Here is a 20630-nt window from a genome sequence, read left to right as displayed (position 1 = left end):
CAGTTAAAATGATAAAATATCCAACTCAGTGATGCTGATGGCTGTAGATTCATTGTGTTCTCTACCACAAATTTGTTGTGGCATGATGTGGCAGCAACTTGATATCTAGAATACTTTTCATCACCCAAGAATCAGACGGAAATTCAATCTGGTGTTGATATTGGCAGGCTCTAAGGAAATGGCAGAGATGTTTGAGTGCAAATAAGAAAATTCTTACTAAAAGTGAGCACGAACTTATCAAGTGCGTGCTCTCGCATTGGTGTAAAGATTCCCTTTCGATTCTCGTTTGAAAAATGAGTCAGTGTGTTTTTGTAATCTGCGTGAAACAAGAGCAGAAATGTTAGGTGATTGAAACTAGACGTGTAGTCCATCACTGTTTATAGTCACTGCACTTTTATTCATTCATTGTCTTCCCACACAGATCCCGCCACGCAATCTCTGCAGATCAAGTCGGAGCCACCAGACACCGGCTACGAGATGTTGCCGCAGTCCACGGGCCCTCCTTACACCCAGTCCCCTTCCCTCGTCTCCCCCTCCTCCACCTCCACCATACCCTCCCTCACGATGAAGGAGCAGTCGTCGCCGCAGTCGATATCGTCGGAGGGGAGCATGAGCGGAATAGGTCCGACGGCCGTGAAGAAGCGGAAGGGGCCGGCGCCCCGCATGGAGGTCGAACTTTGTCTGGTGTGTGGAGACCGGGCCTCAGGGTTCCACTATAATGCCCTCAGCTGTGAGGGATGTAAAGGTAAGGGAAAGGTATTAAACTTTTGCCAACATAAGGGTAATCATCACTCGGGTTGAACAAGTCTGCTGATGAAAGGGGATGTGCAGGCAGAACAAAACAACTCCTGTGCATTTTTGAGAAGTCCTAGGACAACCGTTGCATGATGGGATGTTACAAATTACAATAGGTGTTCCACCCCTTTTATTCTCGAGATTCTCATTCTTTTGAGGAAGTGTGAGATGAGAACAAGGATATTTGAATATCCTTGTTCCGTTTGCTTCAAAGTCCCAATGTACAATTGTGTACCTGTCATTTTTAGGATGCAAAAATGAGGTACGGGGCCTTAAAATGTAGCATGTAGCTCTGAGAGTCTTGCTGATAACTTGCTCAGTTCAGCATTAAAATAATCTAATGGTGTTAATGTAACTATTGTCATTAAGGTATGATCCTGGATGACACCAAATCTTATGAAAGGGACAGATTCTTCCTGGTGTTTTGTTCGAGTCCTGTGAACACCTGTGGTATCAGGGAATGTTGAGTATGATGGCCAGGGGGTGCTGGAAACTTGCAACCTATGCTTTCAGGAGTGGCACAGATACTGGTTTGTGTAGGTGCAAGAAATCATCTTAGGTAGATGTGCCCTCTTGCTTTAGAGTCAGTCTGAAAGATGCAGGGGTCATACCTGTTATCTTCTAGAATGTGGAAATGTTCCAAGTTACTTTCCTCTATGCCTAAATTGGGGACACGTGTTATAGATAAGACCAGGATATTGAAGTCTGCCAGCTTTTGTCCTTGGTGCAGAAATGTCGTAGATGATACCTTTCAACCTCCCTTCAATTCAATTCAGTTCAATTCAATTCAATTCAATTCCCATTTATTTCCATGCAACAAAAGAGTGAAACAAAATACAAAGCATATATTACATAAATCATATTGTTTTATCAACGTAAGAAATACATAATGCTGTGTGGATCATCAATTGTATAGTAAGATAAAATGAGAATAACAAATAACAGCAATGCATACTTTGCAAGGTTGACAGAAAAGTAAGTTTAACAATGGAATTAGTCTGTATGAAATCATTGGATGTTTCATACATGAAAAATAAACCTGTATCATGCTACTTGAATCCCTTCATAATTTTCTCTTATGGATAGCTTTCAAATTGATAATTTATACCATGGTATAACATTTGCAAAGAGATGAGTACCTGTGATTTTCTATTCGAGCGTTGTTGCTTTTTTTTAAACATGTACACTATAGCAATCTTTTATTTTGATAGCTATCGCACTGGATAGTTCTGACCTTCATATAAGCTTACATAAGTCACACAATAAGATCTTTTAGATGTTAAAGAAAATGAATCAAAACAAGATGTCTAAATCTAGAAAATTATTTGAAACAAAAGGTGATTTTGTTCGGTCATTTTGTGTTAAGACTTTGCGTGTTTGAATGCTTAACATTTACATAAAAGCAATCTACTTTAATCGAACTTTCTTTTGCAACTGACAGTGGGCCTTGACATTCAATTTTTTTTCTGCTGTTACCATGGTAGTTGTGATTATGGCAAGTTAACTTCCATGATAATGTGCTTAGGCTGTCATGCCTAAATCCTCATGGGATCTCAAAGCTTAGCATATCATGAATTATTCATATAGATACTGCCAAGATCGTGTGAATTGCTAACTGTACAATTTCTCTTTCACACTGTCGTGAGATTACTGCTACTTTCAGTGTCATGGGCAAATGCATGTTTGCTTTGTTCATTGAGCATCTCATGTTCAATTGAAAAGCATATTATTTTTTTTTTAATCTTTATTCACTTTCGTTCAAATGATACAAGAAACATCAAGTCACTTTGGTATTACTGTACAAACATCAAAGAATGATTCCTTTAAGGATAGCAACTGAAATATACATTTTCATAACAAATAAAATGGCAATAGTAGAGCAATTACCAGAGAAAAATGATATGAAAGTGTATTATATCTAAAATAAAAACCATCCCCGAAAACTATCACGTACTACTGTAAACTACAAAAAAACGTAAAAAACCCACCCTACCCATACATAATTACCTATCCTTCCCGTCCCACCCGTACCCATTATGTACAGGTCCATCACTCATGATCTTGGAATGAGATATTCCTCTCATCAGGTATTATTCCCCCCTTTCCTTTTGTCCTGCAGGTTTCTTCAGGAGAAGCATCACAAAGAATGCACAGTATAAATGCACGCGAGGAGGAAACTGCGAGATGGACATGTACATGAGGAGAAAATGCCAGGAATGCAGGCTAAGAAAGTGCAGAGAGGTCGGAATGCTGGCAGAGTGTAAGTTGCTTGTAACCTGCCAACATTTTCTGGAATCTGTTCAGACCATTTGCTTTCATATCCTATCGTAAGTGTGTGTGTGTGTGTGTGTGTGTGTGTGTGTGTGTGTGTGTGTGTTTGTGGTTTCTTTTTTTCTGTCTGGTTATTAAAGTCAATAGAACCAAAGAAAGAAAGAGTCGGAAGTGCTTAATCGTGTCTGAAAGGGCAATTTCTCGGAATGTTACAGTAGTTGATTTTTCAAAAAGTCATTCATGTCTGGCTATGTTTGTTTTCCATTCTTTTTTTTTAATTTTTTTTTTTTTTTTTGGGGGGGGAGGGGCAGAGGTGGCAATTCAAGTGTGTTTGCTTGTCTCATAGCTTTTAAGACAGAAAAGAGATATTGTATTACACCCTGATATTTGCTGCTTTAATAGCACGATTCCACGAGTGTATGTTTTGTATGGGAAGGTTAATTGAGGCAAAATTGCATACATATTTCAGCCTAGAGTGCTGTATAAGTGTACTCTGTGAATGTGCTGCTAAACCAATCAAAATGCCAGGTAGTCACCTTCACAAAAGTACTGAGGGCAAAATAACACAAGCCAAGATATATGATTCCTCCCCTCCCTGTAGTTTAGAAGAAAAAAAATTCAAGAAAAGATGAGAAAAAAAATACTTACTGTAAAACAAGGAATGTTTGCGTGCATTTTAATTTCGCGAATTTTGCGAGAGCCAAGATTTGTGAAATTAAAATGCCTGCAAAGGCTCTTGTCTACACTGTATGCATTGAATGCCAGAGGCACTTCACGAAAATTTCATGCCGTGAAAAAGGCCGTCGGCTCCAATTCAGGAAAATTTCATGCTGCTAAAACATCATGTTTTACAGTATGTGCTTATTTATCGTGTGGTATTGGCGTGTAGGTTTGCTGACAGAGGAACAGTGCAAGTCGAAGAGGCAGAGGAAGATGATGAAGAAGAAGCAGCAGCAGGACGAGCAGAGCCCGCAGCAGAGCGAGGAGGAGTCCATCCCGCTGCTGACCGACGAGCAGAGGGAGGTCATCGAGAACCTTGTCTGCATCCACAAGGAGCTGGAGATTCCCGGCCCAGAAGACATGAAGAGGGTTACGGTAAGCTATGGAAACCACCACACCAGACTCAAAATGGGGGGAAGGTTGTGTGTGTGTCTTGAAATAATGATTTAGACGAACTTTAGGACCAACACCACCACAAAAAGTAGTAAAAGAAGTTGTGGAAAGCTTCAGATCAGAGCCAAAGTGAAAGAAGGGGAAGGGAGGGGAGAGTGCAATGAGGGCACACTTGTGTGTGCATGTCATTGAAGAATAATTTGGAAAAAATGGAAGCCCAGCACCTCCAAGTATTAGTAAAGTGGTACAAGAAAGTTGTGGAATCCTTCAGATCAGAGCCAAAGTGGGAGAATGGGTAGGGGACTAGGAGGCACACCTGTGTGCATATTTGTGCGAGTCATGGAAGAATAATTTCGAATAAATTGAAAACCAGCACCACCAAGTATTAAAGTTGTAAAAGAAGGTTGTGGAAACCATCAGATGAGACCCAAAATGGGGGGTGGGGGGCAGCACACCTCTGTTTGTGTACCTGTCATGGAAGAATTATTTAGAATGAGTGGAAGACCAACTGACAAGTAAGGTGGAAAAAGAAAAATGTCGAAACCATCCGATCAGAGCCAAAGGGGAATAAAAGGGGGGTGCCAGGAGTAAACTTGTGTGTGTGTTTGTGTGTGTGCCATGGAAGAATGATTTGTAATAACTGGAAGACTAGCACCACCAAGTAAGGTTTGAAAGAAGGGCCAGTGTCGGTTGTTGTTATTGTTGTACTTGGTCCTGATTGCTGTTAACAGATTTGTTGGAGGAGAGGCTAATATAACAAGGTTTAACTGCTTTATTTATTGTGACAGAGGGATAGCCTCAAATGACCAGTCAGGCAGTTTATATTGTCACTGGATTATACCCCAAAGACATGGCCATTACTCATAAGAAGCAGTGGAAAAAAAACCCCAGAAGAATCAACTGTAAATCCTTTTAACGTATTTGAGCAGAGGGAGGTTGTAACAATTTGACTATCAGTTTATCATCTAATTCTATTGGAAGTTTCTGAAGACAGATATTGTGACTTCATGTGTTACAGAAACTGAACAATTACTCCCAACTTACCAGCGACCCTGTTTCACGTACCCATGCCCCTCCAGTTCAAAGTTCCACTTGACTGTATTTCACATGAAAATGTCATGGTTCTTGAAAAGTACAGCATTTATGTGTTGTAAGGAATGTTGCAATAGAACGTATGTATTTAGGGAAGTATGAAAATCATATTCTGTGATGAGATTATCAATGCATAATCTCCTTTCTACAGCACATTGATAGATTCTGTCTCTGTGTAAAAGTGCCTGAAGTTAACTGTATCCAGTAAACTGCCCTGTGCAGTTTTTTCACAAATGTTAATCTTCTTCTTCTTCTTCTTCTTGTTTTTTTAATTGCAGCCATGGCGGGAAGGACATCCTCAGCACAGTAATGGGTCCAAGCAGGTGCAAGCATCTGATATATACGACCCAGCCAATCCTCTCCCTGGGGTAAGTGGCTGTTACAGGCAGGGACTCACAGTGACCCACATTCTGAAAAAGACACTGCAATACACCGCAAACAAAACACATGGTTCTCCACTGGTTTTATCGCTGAAAAATTTACAAATGTTTTTCAAAGTTCGTTTTGTTTGCAATTACTACTGAATACTAATGATGAGAACACAAAGGATGAGATTACAGTAGAATACAGCATGCACTGCATTTGAGCTGTGTGCCTCACAGATATCATGAAGTTGGTGACAAACCTTTTTTGCTACTCTAACCAGTTTGTAAATAGTTCCCTAAATTTGCACTGAAGTTTAACCCATTGAGGACGGGCTGATTTTGCTACAACACTCATTTCTCATAGACACTTGCCCGAGTATACTAGGGACTTGTCCTCAACGGGTTAAAAGGTTTGTTGTTGTTTTATTTGGGGTTTAGAAAAAAAGGTCCTCCACCATTTCCTCGGACCGCTGTGGATTCTATCACTTTGTTTTGAAATTAGGTGTAAGGATCTTATTTTGAAAAGTTTAGTGTAAGTACCTTCTCCCCGAGGCAGACACAGGGAAGAAAACTGAGACAGAAGTACCATTGATTTTAATCAGGTGCCATATTCCCATCTCTGTGATCATGTACGAGCTGCCTTGCTCGCCACATGTATGATATAGTCTTGATTCAGACCCTTGCAGCATAATGTTGCCGCAGACAAAGCAATTCGACAAGAAATGGAAGGAGAACCATTCTCACGTTTTGGGGTTTTTTTTTATAGACGTGGAAGTAAGAAGACTTATTGTATGTGCATTTTTATGTAAGGTGTGTGAATTACATCACACAATTTACAGAGTGCAGAGATTGTGTTTTCTGCAGCACAGGGGTCAGAAAAAGAAAATTTATTGAAAAAAAGTATATCAGCAAAGATTTCTTTTTGTTTTAGATCATGAGCAATGATCAATATTCCAAGCAGTCAATGAGAAAGATTGCCCTTCATATGCCCGCTGATTTGTTGTCATTTGGTAACAACCTCATGTGCCAGAAGGTTTTCTTATGATTGTGGGTTTTGATGTTATGGTGGGCATTACACTACAATATGACATTTTAAAAAGAATACATAGTGAGCCTCATCTGTAGTAAAGTGATCTGTCACCTTTCATTGCAGTTGATGCCAGTTCCCTTCAACGGAAAGGGGGACCAGGCCGACAGTGCATCGGCAGAGGACAACGAAGAGGACACCGACGCCCTCCACCTGAGGTTCGCCCACATCACCGAGCTGACGATACTCACCATCCAGCTGATCGTCGAGTTCAGCAAACACATACCGGGATTTCTCACCCTGTCTAGAGAGGACCAGATACTCCTCTTAAAGGTAAGTCCCACTTCCATCATCCACTTACGGACTACTTTCAGCACCCCTTTTTGAAGACTGTAACCAGTCTCAGCATAATTACCTCCGCCAAGGCAAGAGGTTATGTTTTTATCGGTATTGGTTTGTCTGTCTGTTTGCAAAATAACTCAAAAAGCTGTGAATGCATTTGAATGATACTTTGCAGGAAAAGTTTATAATGACACAAGAAACAGATGATTAACATTTGGTAGTGATTCGGGAAGTTTTATTGATATTTGAAGGATTTTTTTTTATCAATCTTTTTGCAGATAGGGTCAATGAAGTGAGGAGTTTAAGCTGCGCATATTTGAGGTTTGCATATGTGCTCTAAACACATGCTGTGCTCGGGCGAGGCGCCGCGATCACGTAGTTGGAAGCTGATGACATAAACGACAGGCTTCTATTTTGTGAAATTGAGCAATTTTCAGTGTGCGTGTACGGGTAGAAATGGGCTGCTTGGCGGAGGTCTGCGCTCTCTGAGTGCTTTTCTAGTTCCACTTTGATCAGTTATTAACATTGCGAAGATGGGTGATGTCAGGATGTCCTCACAGCTTCCTTACAGCAAACTCATCAACTGTCAGTGAAAACAAGCAGTCATACTGGTGACAAGTGTAGAAAATCACCTCTGAAGAAGACAGGCTGGATATCTCGCCTAAACAAAGTCTCCTGGCATTTGTGCTCTTTTTGACCCTGCCATGTCTCTGGATCAGGGCTTCCAATCGTCTGTTGAGAATGAGAAGGGCGTTAAGTTGTCTCGAACACTATGGGTTTTGTGACAACTTAACGCCCTTATCATTCTCAACCGACGCAATGATCCACCCTGATTATAGCTCATTTCAAGCCAAGAACAAGCCTAACCACAGCCCATTGGTACAGACCCAGACAAATCTCTTTGAATTGAACTGGCTGCTTGGACCTGGCCATTGGGGTCCCAGAGTACACTCACACCAGGCCTGCGGCAGAAGGATGACATGAAAAGAGCCATTAACAGACGCATTAATCCTGTTCCACACAACTTCATATAATGACACCCCCTGAGAAGGACAGAGATATATTTTTTCTGGGTAGTTTCACTTTTAAAAAAAATTTACCTGTCATCTCTATGTGTAGCTCATCTCATAGTGTGTATTTGTAGGTTAATTTACAGTGTACTGTTAAGTTAAAAAAAGAAGTGTTAAAAGGTTTAAAATAGGATTAAATTCATTAGGGAAAGGTATCTGTGCACTCATGTACTACCAGTGACCTTTTTTTGTGTGCCAAGCATGCTCTGTTCTCCCTGGCACATTCTACCTACATTTTTTTTTTTTCATCGCAACTGTCAGGCCTGTTAGTGGTGATACCTTGATAATCCTAGTTAATCCCCATGTTGTGTCTGCTATGGTTGGCTTACACACATGTTCCCCCCAGGAGTTGATTCTTTGTTGTCCTAGGGTCAGCTGCACTGACCATAGTCCTTTGAAGTCTTGTGCAGGTGACAAAGAAAGAAAACCTGTAGAGAACAGGGGGATTTGAACAGCAAATTTAAACAAGGCTGTGGTACTGCACTGTCGAAGCACATTAATGTGTTCAGTGTAAAGCAGGGTCAATAACCTTTGGACTTCTTGGGGGCATTGTAAAGATATAAATCAGGCCAGAAGCATCACCAGCTGTGTTAGAAAAAAAAAATAGTTGATGTTCTTCTTTACACTATGGAAGGATGCTGTGTATCATAAGACTTCTATCATTTAACACATGTATTTTCTTCAAAGAACTCTGAAAGGATGATTCTGTATGTATACGTATTTTTACAGCCATTTTGTTTCAAATTGTAGAGGATGAGGCAGCTGGCATGCAATCAATCAGAAGTCAATGTGTGCTGTCCTTGAATGTGCTCATTATGCCCGCAACATCCAATGTCAGCCTTGACTATTAATTAATGTTTATAGTGGAAGTCTAGACTTGCTTTTCCCTTCCTCCTTTTTGATGGATTTAGAAAAAAAATGGCCATATGTACATTCCAAGCATCACCATTATCTGCTGTCACCATTCCAATACTGTCAAAATCTTATATACCTTTTGTGCTAATAAAAAAGAAATACCATATACATATAGTTGTTTTATATATTTCTTTTTAATTACTTTTAAATTTACTTCTTTCTCTCACTCCCCACTCTCTCTTTTTTTCTATCTATTCTCTTCCACACTCGCACTCCACGTTATTTAGCAATACATGTATGCCACATTACTATTTAATCTTCATATGTGACCACCCAACTCAAAACCCACAAAAAGTAGGCTAAATGAACTTCCCTTTTCTCATGTAGGTTAAAGGAGTAAGCTCAAAGCCATTATTTCTTGTTCAGATTGGGCCATCCTAACCCATTTAAGACGTGATTGAAATAAGAGAGAGTTAGGAGGTTTCATGGAAAAGAGAGAAAAATGGATTCAACCCTTTCTATGCCAATGAATTAAATGTGCACAACTGTTACAGACATACCTATGGATAGGTAATTAATCTGGCATGCGGAGAGTTAAAGAGTAAGGTAACTCAAGCGTGCTGTGCAGAATTATCAATGAAAATTTATTCTATTTTCCAGTGAAAAGCAGTGCCTGTCCAAAAAAGATGGTCCAAAAAACTGTTAATATCTCGATTTGGGTTTTATTTTAAGCTGCCAAACTTTGAAAGTAAGTAGAGAAAATATCACTCTCCAAGGTAAGACAAACTTCAACATTTTAAAGTCGGTCAACCTAAATGACATATTTAGGTCCATTACAGAGAATCTTGCTTTGCGATTTTCTGTGGGTTTTTAGCTGCTTGATCACATACACGTATACTCCTGTCATCCTCATCGACAATCCCACCAGAAAATAACTTATTGAACGCACCAACTTTTTTCTCTCTTAACACCACCACCAGGGTTCAGCCATTGAGGTCATCATGCTCCGGGTGGCTCTGCGCTACGACAAGGAGCTTGACGCCATCATGTTTGGCAACGAGAAGCCGTACACGCGGAAGCAGCTCCTAGAGGGAGGAATCGGGGATCTGGTGGACCCGATGTACAACTTCGCCAAGAGCATGTCGGAGCTGGAGCTAGACTATGCCGAGTTCATTCTCCTCATGGCGATCACGATATTATCACCAGGTACAGTTTTAGTCATCACTCATACAGACTTCGTTTGCATATGGTTCCGTGGTGAAAGATATTGATACGAAATACGTAGGTACTGATGTAGGGTCTTGTCTTTTATATCAGACAAGGATTTGATTTGTTCTTTGTGTAGTGAAGATTGTGTGTTTGATTTACTCAGTTTTACAAATGGAAACTGTGAATACAGTTAGACTGGAAACTGCATGTACAGGTCACCTTCCCTTTGAGAGTTAGTGGCACAAACAGTGGATGAACTCAATGCTTGAAATACCACAGTAAAGATGAATGAAGTATGCAAGAATCACCTTCAAGATGTCAACATGTGTTGCCAGTCTTCATATCAAATCATTTCTTATATGCTATTACAAATAGTTGAGAGTATACATGGAAAAAAAATATGTAACAAATTTTCAGTCACATTAATGTCAGAGTCTCATATCTAAAACAAATGAAATATTCACCCTTTCAGATTTTTGCTAGGTCACGAGTGTGTCCTGTGTTGTTCGGGTCCATGGATTTTATGTGACACAGATATCAGATGCTGATGTGTCGTTCTTCTCACTTCTTTGCAGACCGGCCGGCGATCAACGAACGGGAGCGCGTGGAGCAGATGCAGGAGACGTACCTGGACATGCTGCGCTCGTACCTGAAGCTACGGCGCCCTCACGAGGTGCTCCTTCTGCCCAAGGTCCTCATGAAGCTGACGGAGCTGCGCAGCCTCAACAACAGCCATTCCGAGCTGCTCTTCCAACTCAAGGTCAAGGACCAGAAGATCCCGCCCCTACTCCAGGAGATCTGGGATGTGAAATGACCATCACCTGCATCCTCCTCCTCCTCCTCGCATTCGGAACTTGTTGAAAAGAAATGATAATGACACCTTCTTCTAGGATATAATCCATAGTGGTTGGAAAAAAAAAGAAAAGCTGAATCAACAGGATCACTATCACTTGACTGAGTCTTCTGGGATCCATTCCCTGTGTGATGGAGAGAAGGAACAAAAAAGGAATTAAAAAGGACAAACTTCTGGATCTGAGGTTGTGTGAACAGTTTTTTTCATATTTCTCTGCAAATTTGTAATCATTTGCTGACCAGTCCTTCTCTGCTCAGTGGGCTGTGTAGAAGCCGAAGCTTCTCCAAACTCGTGTATAGTCCTTGCAGTGTAGTTGTGTGATCAGATATCGAGGCCCTTGCGGCCCATCCTGGATTCATGCAGTAGTTCTCCAAACTCGAGTCCATACGTGGGAGCAGTGCGATCCGCCCTGTGAAACACTTGTTTGAGTTGATGTGCAGCTTGCTGTTTGTGCAAAACGAAAGAAGTGTTCAAATGTGATGTAACCTGATTTAATAAGATTGTCCACTAACGTGACGATTCCTAAGGAGTCCGGGGTAATAATCGATGGATGTAAAGTCGGAAGTATGAAAGGTGGCACTGTTGACTTTTGCAATGTCAGTCTTCTATTTATATCAATACATCCTGATTTCTTATTATACAGTCGGGGAAATCTGTAAAAGTCGTATCCTCTTTGCCCCTCCCCCACTTCAATTTTCAAATTCTTTTCATATGAAACAATTTCGCATGTCTTCATTTGAACCTTTCCCTACAAGGTTCTGAAATCCTTGTAGATTTTACACCAGACCCACAAGAGTCTTGTGTAATGTGTAGACTGTGACTACATGAGAAGGAAACACCTACCCTGAATGCAATGGATGTGTGATCCAGGTGTATAATGATTACAAGATGTCTTTATAGACAACATATGATGGGCTCTTCATTGTCAATAGCTACTACCTTTCATCGGTTTGTCGTACAGTGGTGAGGAGTGTTTTCAGAGTGTCCACACTGTTTTTAATAGCTTTCAGACTTATGATGACAACAGGGACAAATCTCACTTCCACATTGATCACAATCCTTGTTTGAGCACAGGTTGCCTCATGAAATAATATTTCCGATGTTTCCAGAGGATTAGAGTGTTTTCTTTCCAACAAGCACAGCTCTGAACTTTATAAAAAGGGAATGGCTGATCACCCAGTACAAGTAATAATTGTTCTCTGTACATCCCCCTACAGTATTTTTAGATCAGGGTGAGTATGTTTCCAGGTGCAGAGTTTTGGACATAGCTCTATGGATACGATATCTCAACAAGTTCGATAAGGGATTTGTAAGATTCATTGCAATTAATTATTTCAGTTGTATAAACTCTTTCCTTAAGCGCGGAACATATTTTTTTTTACTTGTATGTGACGGATTTGGGAGAATTTCTTCTTATCAATTTTTTTTTTTTTCTTATCAAGGTTAAGAAGCTCTGTAAAGATATATTTTTGTAGGATTCTGTAAGTATCAACATTTTTATCCATCTGCAGTTGACTATGGACCACTGAACTCCATTGCCACAGTTTTTGCTCTTTTTTTTTAAATCCTTCAATATATATATGGATTCTACCTGCCTGAAATAAGCTGTCCATATGTTGGCTCCTGATGCCATGCTTTGTACACGTTGGCATATTTTGCTGTGTATTTGCAGGGGTGTTTTTAGTAGGGTAGCTTGCAGGGATGGGGGCTTGGCAAACACATAACTTTGCCATCCTCGGGAGAGTGATGATTGTGAATGCTGATATGAACAACATTCACATGGTGCGAGACATTCCAACCTGACAACTTGCTCAGCTTGTGATTAGATAGCTGAAGGATTAATACATGGCAGGGGGAGAAAAAACAACAACAAAAAAGAACTAAACTAAATCTTACAAGGAACCGCTCCTCACACCACTGTCTCAAGTAGTGTTCTTAACAAATCAGTGCAGGTTCATACAGTTGTTTTCTTCATTGTGTGCCAATGTGAGGATATATCCCATGCTTGCACAATAGCTAAGTTGTGGAAATGGTCTACATTTAAGTCTTTATTCTACTGAAATATATATCTTGCCTCTTTGAAAGAGAGATAAGATCAAATGGGTAAAAAAAAAGAAAAGAAAAAAGAAAAGATATTATCAGAGCGAGTAATTGTACAAATTCAAATAGCATTAATCAGATAGTTGCTAGTATTTTTCCAGTGTGGTATGTGTGAGGAAATGTTTAGACTTGTTCCAGATAAAGACACGAGTTACACGACATTGAATCAGTGAAACAGAAAACAGATTAGTCTGTGTGATTCTCAGCTAGAGTGTAGAACTGTAGACAGATATTGGAGTAATATTAGGGTAGAGTTATCTTTGACTAATAATTCTAATGAAACAGCTGTTTTGTATACTAGTTGAGAGCCACTAGAAGTGGCACTTATGTTACGTCTGTGTACATTGTAAATACAAGATTAACTGCAAACAGTTAACCACCTAGACTGTGAATCCAGTTGTTTCCATGTGTTTTCACCACCTAGCACTCACGTGCTTCCAGATGCCATGACTGTACAAGGACTGCTGTATATGTTGTATCTAGAGTTGAGAAAAATTCAGTTTGATATAAACAAAGGAGAGTAGACTTATTCAGTTTTACGTGGTCTTTTTTCTTTTTCCTTTTTAAGATTTGGTTTGAATTGTAAATGTTCTAAATATGTGTATTAAATTGCATTTTCTGTATGTGTTGAATTTAAAGATTTCTGTATGAAATTTTGTATGATATATCTTATTGAAACAAAATCTCTAGTGTGTTTACATCACACAAGAGTGTAACTTCAATGAGAGATAAATGTGGGTAGCATACCAAGCAGCACTTTTTATCTAGAAGAGAGGTCATGTACTTGGTTCGTCAAGCAAAGAGGCAGCTCCAAGAAGTAAGCTCTGTCTGTAGAGATGTTTTACGAATTTCATTCGCACGCGACACGTAAAGTGACTGAGCTCTGCAGAGAATCCACATCAATCCATCCGTTTTCCACCCTTACATGAGTGTGTAGACATAGCAATAATGACATCTTTGAAATAATTTGCTGTCGTTTGTAAATTCTATGGCACCTCGCAACGAGTGCACGTGTAACTGTCCAATCAACAGCGATTGAAATCGGTACTGTTGGTCGTGTTAATTTTCTTTTTTTTCTAAACTTCGGTATGTATGTATTTTACTGTAGTATCTGATCATGGAGTGTGTGCAGACAAGTCGTTCTATCTCCACAAGACTGGTGTGAGCATGTATACACAATTATGAGTAGATGCAAACTTAGATGTGATGCAAGTACTAGAAAAGCTCTACCGAATACAGTGCTACGAATAGAACCATTAGACCAAGACATAGTCGTAGCGGGAAGTAGCCGAGCAGCCACGTGCAGTCTTTGCAAGGCCAAAGAAAGAAAAGCAAAGACTGTTGTTGAAGTGACTTTGTAATGATGAAAGGTCTTATATAAAAAGATATCAGGAATGTTAGCAAAAAACTTTGAAAAAGCCCTTTGACTGCTATTTGTTGACAGAAAACAAAACAAAGCAAACACACACACACACACACACACACCTTGTGTTTTTCTTTTACAGGGAGAGGATATGCACACCGGTATATGTGTTACCAGTGACAGTAAAAGCTTAGATTGTAAATAGTGTGGAGTATAGTACTGAGAGAATGAAACGGGTAAGCAATGTGTAGAAAGAAATCTCGAAGCAGTTTTGCTGTCCTATTTGGAATCCTATCTCCCAGAAGATATGCCTCTCTTCCGGTAGTACATTTTTACAAACTTGCAGTGGGCGCAGAGTCTCTTTGTAAAAGCCACTTCCTCATGTCAAGATTAGATGATAGGGATACCTTGCTTTCATCCAATCAGTTCCCTCATAAAAGAAGAAGCATTGATTTGTCAAATCAGCCTTCTATCACACAATGACAGTTGTTGAAGACTAATAAATCAAAGTCATGGCAGTGGCTTGATTTATTTTCCTTACAGCTAAATGCATTGTTTCAAATCAGAGAAAAAAAAAATAGAGAAAAAGGGGAAAAATCCCATCTCTCACCCTGTTACATCATTTTTTCAGAAAGAAAGAAAGGAAAGCCTATGACATGATCATTCCAATGTGACTACTTGGATGTAAAAAAAAGAAGAAAGGAGAGGTAATTGTAAAAAAAAAATATTTGGTGTAGGTGAGATGAGTAACATGAAATTGTGTTGTTACCCTACACTAACCAGCTCTGATGATGCTGTTCCCTACACTAACCAGCATTGCTGATGTTGATGCAGACAGGAGCATACTTTTCATCATTCAGGAGAGATGTATTCAAGGAGCAGGGAGAGACTCAAAAGAAGAAATATGCAAAACAACAAAAACACACCGAAGGGGTTGACTGTTACATGAGTAGACTCCAGTTATGTTACCAGAGGTGAAAGATCATCAAATACTCTTCAGATATGAGTCAAAACATAAGGAGGACTACAGCCCTGATTTTTCCCTGGCAGAATGCCCTATTCAATGCCTCTTTCTAACAAATAGCACTGAAAATAGAATAGGACAAAACATAAGCCTTTTGATGAATTGGCTAATCGGCCACATTCAACTGATGAGAAATGAATGGATGTGATGAAGATGATCAGATGAATTGCCTGACCCTTTAGCAAATATTGGACATATCTCTCTCTATCTATTTCTCCCTCTCTCTCTATCTATCTCTCTCTCTCTTTACTGCAGTGAACCAAGTCGAATATTGCTTCCAATAAATGACAGCATGCAAGCAGAAGTATAGCTTCGATAAGTATAGAAATTGAATTGAGATGAAAGGCACATGTTGACAATGGAAGTCGACGCTTATATGATATATAGAAGAGATTGAACTGAACTTCCTTTTCGCTTTAACCCGTTCAGGACGAACTGACTTTGCTATAACAGGTATTCCCCATAGACACCTGCCCAAGTATACTCGGGACTAGTCTTCAACGGGTTAAGCAAACATGGACGCAAACTGACATTGGTATTCAAGGCTCAGAGAAGCTTGCATTTGGCTCGGTCTCCCTGGCTGTAGTCATACCATGCTGATTTTATTATGTGCCTGGCATAAGAAGAGCGGGTACACTGGGCGAACTTCAAACTTTATAGTCAACCTGTCAGACACACAACACTATCAGATGTTTTAATACATCTTAGCAGAGGAGAAAGTTGCAGTTCCTGGGATCGAATCCGTCAGAGCAGTCATGAGGCAGCAAGTGTATGACCGTGGCACTCGTGACAAGTCCTTTTTATCATTATTATTATTATTATTATTATTATTATTATTGTTATTGTTATCACAGTCAAAATGGTCATGGGTGCTGTAGCGGCTCCTGTTTGCTTTGCAGAGCTCAAGGACGATTATATATATATTGGATAGATTGTCTCTGTGAAGTGTGTAACTCTTTAGAAAAAAAAAATTCTTTTCTTTTTTTAATTGGAATGAAGGATCTACGAAGAATATGCTGCCAGTGTTTATTTGTAATATTTAACAATGTTTGAAGTTCAGTGGTTGAAAATACACATTAACATGTTGGTGAGATTTTGATGTACATATTCCTGAAAAAAAAAAAATATTGTTTGATATTGCAATAGCAAAAGTCTCAATAATTTTTCCTTCTTTTTTTTTTTGTGTCTCATTTCTTTTTATAGTTACCATATCTGTAATGAATGTGTGTATAGTCATTACTTTTAAGAAGCAAATACGGTTCAGTCTAGTGATTTGATATGTTCTATTTGCAGGCGATTCTCCACAAAGAAAGCATTCTGCATGTTTTCCAGCTTACAAAGGAACTGTTCATAATGAGTATACTGTAAATGCTACAAAATGATTGAAGGAAATGAATGATTTTTTTCCCCTAGAAGTTACTACTACATAATCTGCAATTTTATTTTTATCGCAAAGCTGTTCTTGTGAATTTAGTCTGTAAAGGGGGATTGTGCTGTATAATGCTGAGGCCGTTGACCCTTTGATTGACCAATTTTTACAAAGAGAAAGCATTGAAAAGTAGCTGTCATGAAACTTTCATTGGTCAAACTCCATATTCAAGCATGTTCTTAATTTGTAACAAAAAAAAAGTGTGTAAAGAGCAAGCAAACATCTTTATTAATGGAAGATTCAAATCAATTTAAGAACTTCTCTCACAATGAACAGCAAGTAGCTGTTTTCAAAGAATACAATATTGTATCAACTGCTTTGGGATAATTATCTTGCATTCTTGCAAATCAATGGAAATATGTTCAACTTTAAAGGAAATTGAGTATTTTCAAAAAGTTTATGATTTTCATTGGATTGTTTTAACCCTCCATTTATTTTTTTTTCATTCAGTTCCATTATTCTTAAACTCCTCAATATGTCAGAGTAACATAGAAACAAAATCCCTGGCAATCCTGTAAGTATGAATCCCAACCTTCATAGTTTATTAAAGTATCATATTATTGATACCATAATTGAACATTTATGAATTGGAACAGTGGAATGCCAATTATGATTCTGTCAAAAGTTTTGAAAAAGTCAGTGCAGTTTCGATAAAAATGTGAATGTTAAAACTCACATAAAGCTATTCAGTTATACCCTCATAATCCCCCTTACAGCTCACTCAAATTTACATATCTTTTTCTGCATTGGGTTAAAGAAAAAAAATATGCAAAAAAAAAATCTGATATTCTTGTAATGATTTCAATTGTATCATTTAATTTGTTTTCGCTGTGTGTTTGATTCTAAGGCTTCTCTCTCTCTCTCTCTCTCTCTCTCTCTCTCTCTCTCTTTCTATCTATCTTTTAATTTCTTCAATCTGACTGGACTGTGATGTAAAATGCTACGTCTCTAGCGGACACTAAACATGACCAAAATTTGAATACAGACAAACCTCTCTCTGCAATTTTCTCCTTTTTTTATGTTTGTACATCAAGCAACTGTGTCTTTTATGTACCAGTATGTAGTCATTTATTAGTTCTTATGTACATGTATCTATTTATTCATTTATTTCTTAGCTTATTTGTGTATGTAGCTGTATCTATCTGAAGTGATTAATATGATTGGTTGGTTGATTGTTTGGTGTGTTGGTGGATTAGGGGAATAATTTTGTATAATCTTATTCTGAGAGATGAGTGGACAGAGACAAAGTGTATGATTGACATTTTTGTGTATTCCTGCAGAGAGGATTGCCGATATTGTAGAAAACAACTCGATGGAATGAGAGACGATTGAGTTCATGAGTGCTGGATGTATGGAGGGAGAGGTTGGTGGATTTTTTAAATTGATAGAAACTTGGATAAGTAGATTGATATTATTTAGTTAGGATTGATTGCACTTAACGAAAGAGATATTGGTGACTGAAAAGGAATATCAATCGATTCGGATTTTAATGCTGATTTTGGATTTACATGAAGAAAGATATCTGAATACCTATGAAGTCATACAGACAGTATGATTTACTGTAAAGCAAGAAATGTTCGCGGCGGCGTGAAATTTTCACAAATTACAACTGGTATTCAATGCATCTAGTGTAGACAAGAACTTTCTTGTGCACTTTCTAAATTTTGCGAATCTTGGCGCTTGCAAATTTGTGAAATTGAAATGCACGTGAACATTTCTGGTTTTACAGTATTTATTTTTTTAATTTACATACAAAATGTATGCAGGACATACCCTGTATCACAAACTTGCTCATCTGTATCTGTACAGATAAGATTATTACAGAAAGTAATTATATATATCTGTGTATCTATATCTATATTCATATCTACATAAACATTGTACCACTACATCTCTGTAGTCTATCTATGCTTATATAATGCACAGTCACACACACATTATGTACATAATATTTATATATATATATATATATATATATATATATATATATGTATACAGTCAACCTTGCCTAAGTCAAATCTATTGGGACTAAAGAAATAGCTTGGACTTTAACAGAGAAAATTTGACTTATGAGGGATCTAAATCAATAGAATATAAAGAGAAGAGGACTTGAAAAGACCCGGCCTTCGACTTAGGCTAACATTCAACTTATGCGAGGTTGACTTAAGCAAGGTTGACTGTATATATATATACATATAAATGTATGTATATAGTAATAGTAAAGTCACAATAGAGGAATGCATTAAGTGCCAATTGCCTTGGTTTTTATTCAAAATCCAAATTTTCGGGGGCTTCCCCCTTCATCAGGGATGAAAGTGATTCATAGGCACCTTCTTCTCTGACGAAGGGGGAGGTTCCCCAAAATTTAGATTCTGAATAAAAACCAAGGCTTTTCCTCTATTGTGACTTTACTATTAATATTGATATACATATACATATATATATATATATATATATATATATATATATATATATATATATATATATATATATATATATATATATATATATATATATATATATATATATATATATGTATAGATATCATAAGTACCTTTTCAGCACTCGAAACTGCAATGCTGTTTACAAGGTTGGCATTACTGGACTTCATGGGTGATACAGATGCCTCTTGAGTATCCCCGATTCATAAAAGAACATGACTAAATAAAACATTTAATGCAGTGAATAATGTTGTTTTTAAGGAAGAACCATGGGCTTGAATATATTTAAAAGCCTGCAACACATAATCATTGATTACTGTTCTGCCAATTTCCATTTCCAAAGGAGCTTTGTTGAGCAAGGGCAAGCAGGTATAAAGAGCTACTTGTATTGCTGTCTCTTTTATACAGTAAGTTGCACTAGGGAAAAGCATACTTTTTTAACATGAGTTAAAGGTTTAACCTTAATCAAATATCCCCCCTCCAAAAAAAAATCAACAAATAGATGAATGATAATAATTTCCTTATCATGAGAGAAATGCAGTAAATTTAGTGAAAGATTTCTATATATTCAAACATCCAAGATCAAGGCATATAGATAAGAATATTAAGACTATAATAAGATTATCAATAATTATTAATAAGACTTCTAACAACATTCAAGACAAATTTCCCTGTAAAAGATAATTATGCTGCTTTCTATACATCGTAGAAACATAAACTGATGTAGATTATTACCACTCATCCAGTTGTAGTGTAACCTCCACATTCTTATAGATCAGAAACTGGACTTGAAAACTCATGTTGGTGTAATGTTTTGCTGATTAACAATTAGCTTCTTCTAGCGTCCTTCCAGTGGAAAAAATAATCCTGTGCGAAGTTTTGCAGGAAAACGTTGCACAAGGTAAGTTTCAAGCCCAGTTTCTGATTTATAAGAATTTGGAGATCTTAGAAACATTGTCCACAATTCATTTCCATATTTCGAATACTGAAGCAGTCACTAAAATCATGAGATGTCTACCAACCACCTGAATCTCCTTGAAGACATTTCTTGAAGAAGGAAAACAAAACAGAGAGAGAAGGTAGATGAACACAACAGAATCGATATCAAGATAAAACAGAGAAAATAAAGCATCAAAACCTCAACTAATAACAATTATTAAACAATTTTCAGATTGAAGATTCATTCTTCTTGAGCGATTATATGGGAAAGGAGAGATAGCTACAAACAAATCAGAACTTCAAAGAGCTTTCTATAACATTATTCAGCAACCAAACCTTGAA

The 20630-nt window shown here is 38.1% G+C and overlaps 1 protein-coding gene across 3 annotated transcripts in view; it reads left to right on the top strand.

Annotated features, from left to right (window-relative positions):
- LOC139725432 (oxysterols receptor LXR-alpha-like) overlaps window positions 1-11672 on the top strand; it is a 258092-nt gene extending 246420 nt beyond the window's left edge. For all 3 annotated transcript variants that reach the window (XM_071636507.1, XM_071636506.1, XM_071636508.1), the window contains exons 3-9: window positions 422-745; window positions 2915-3055; window positions 3956-4161; window positions 5550-5639; window positions 6790-6996; window positions 9911-10136; window positions 10715-11672. In XM_071636507.1, coding sequence (XP_071492608.1) covers window positions 422-745; window positions 2915-3055; window positions 3956-4161; window positions 5550-5639; window positions 6790-6996; window positions 9911-10136; window positions 10715-10953 — 1433 coding nt within the window. In that variant the 3' untranslated portion in view covers window positions 10954-11672. The remainder of the gene's footprint in view (window positions 1-421; window positions 746-2914; window positions 3056-3955; window positions 4162-5549; window positions 5640-6789; window positions 6997-9910; window positions 10137-10714) is intronic.
- The last annotated feature ends 8958 nt before the right edge of the window (window positions 11673-20630 follow it).

This window comes from Diadema antillarum, unplaced genomic scaffold (genome assembly GCF_040938485.1).
Source record: "Diadema antillarum isolate AM-2024a unplaced genomic scaffold, OU_Dant_1.0 seq00000041_RagTag, whole genome shotgun sequence".
NCBI lineage: Eukaryota > Metazoa > Echinodermata > Echinoidea > Diadematoida > Diadematidae > Diadema > Diadema antillarum.
Note: the sequence above shows the minus strand (reverse complement) of the source record. Positions and strands in the feature narration are given on the sequence as shown.